The sequence below is a fragment of the Lepidothrix coronata genome, unplaced genomic scaffold (assembly GCF_001604755.1).
Source record: "Lepidothrix coronata isolate B3197 unplaced genomic scaffold, Lepidothrix_coronata-1.0 Scaffold100, whole genome shotgun sequence".
In the NCBI taxonomy this organism is placed as follows: Eukaryota; Metazoa; Chordata; class Aves; order Passeriformes; family Pipridae; genus Lepidothrix; species Lepidothrix coronata.
In genome coordinates, this window is record NW_016690280.1 from 1839729 (window position 1) to 1841147 (window position 1419).

General features: G+C 45.8%; 1 protein-coding gene across 1 annotated transcript in view; it reads right to left on the bottom strand.

The window, feature by feature from the left end:
• Positions 1 to 6: 6 nt before the first annotated feature.
• The window catches only part of LOC108501266, a 4556-nt gene continuing 3143 nt past the window's right edge, over positions 7 to 1419 (bottom strand). Inside the window, exons 6-8 of the mRNA XM_017822997.1 lie at positions 870 to 1050; positions 487 to 818; positions 7 to 186 (exon numbers count right to left, since the gene is read on the bottom strand). Coding sequence (XP_017678486.1) covers positions 659 to 818; positions 870 to 1050 — 341 coding nt within the window. The 3' untranslated portion in view covers positions 7 to 186; positions 487 to 658. The remainder of the gene's footprint in view (positions 187 to 486; positions 819 to 869; positions 1051 to 1419) is intronic.

Consider the following 1419-nt stretch of genomic DNA (forward strand, 5'->3'; position numbering starts at 1 on the left):
GGAACATGCAGAGGTAATCGTGAGGCACTTGCAGGCAGCACTCAGACAGGGCACAAATGACTCCAAGCTTCCAGCAGCTCTCATTGTTGGTGTTCACCTCCCAGAAATTCTGGACACTCTACATGTCTGGGACAGCACTACACAGATTTGAGTCCTGTCCTGGTTTTGGCTGGGATAGAATTCATTCTCTTCTCAGTAGCTGGTACAGTTGATTCAGTAGGAGAATAATATTGATAACCCACTGATGGATGGTTTGGCTGTTGCCAAGCAGTGCAAGGGTCCTAAGTCAAGACCTTTCAGTGCCTCATGCTCTGCTAGTGAGGAGCTGCACAAGAAAGCTGGGGAGGAGCATAGCTGGGGCAGGTGACTCAAACTGGCCAAAGGGATATCCCACACCACAGAACACCATGCACAGTATATAAACAGCAGGAGGTAGGCAGAAAGGGCCAATCACTGCTCAGGAACAATGTTTGCACATCATAGAACGGGCAGGTGGGGAGCAATTTTATTGTGCATCACTTGTTTTAGTTGGCTTTTCTCACTCTCTTTGCTCCTTTCTATTACCGTTATCATTAGTAGTAGTATCTTTATTATTATATTTTGCTTTGTTTCAGTTATCAAACTGCTCTTATCTCAACCCACAGGTTTTACAAATTTTTCAGAATTTCTGAGAAAACCCACCAAAGCTAGTATTCGAAGAGCTAGAGCCAAATATGCCAGTGGTAGAGGAAGAAGCAGGATTTGAAGAGCTAGAGCCAAATAGGCCAGTGGTAGATGGAGAAAAAGGATTTGAAGAGCTAGAGCCAAACGAGAAGCCACTGGCAGAGGAAAAACCAGGATTTGAAGAGCTACAGCCAAAGGAGAAGCCAGTGGCAGAGGAAAAAGCAGAATTTGAAGAGCTAGAGCCAAAGGAGAAGCCAGTGGCAGAGGAAAAACCAGGATTTGAAGAGCTGCCTTGGAAGGAGTTAAAGCCAAAAGAGGAAAAACTAGGTGGGTAATATGGATGCTGGGGTCCACCTGTACCGCTGTGAGGAGTTGAAAACCGCACATCTTTAAAACATAAAGAAAGAGAAAACACACATTATGATTAACAGATAATTGTGCACTGATGAAAGCTGGACTTCCCAATCCAACTCATCCAAGTCATCCAAGTCCATCCCACCCAAATCATATGTTAACTGAAACACCTTCTGCACTCTCTTAGCTGCTCCTATGTAATTCTGAGGTGGGTGGACAGCACATTTTGGGAAATGCTGCTCTTTCAGTTTTAGCACACTGTGCTTCTTAGTGTACCCAAGGCTGTACAGATGGTGGCCAGTTAGGAGTGCACATCACTCACTGTCACACATGCTCCAACCCCAGCTGTCTCAGCCTTGACCCACGGCTAAGACAGCTGGGGTTGGAGCGTGTGTGACAGTG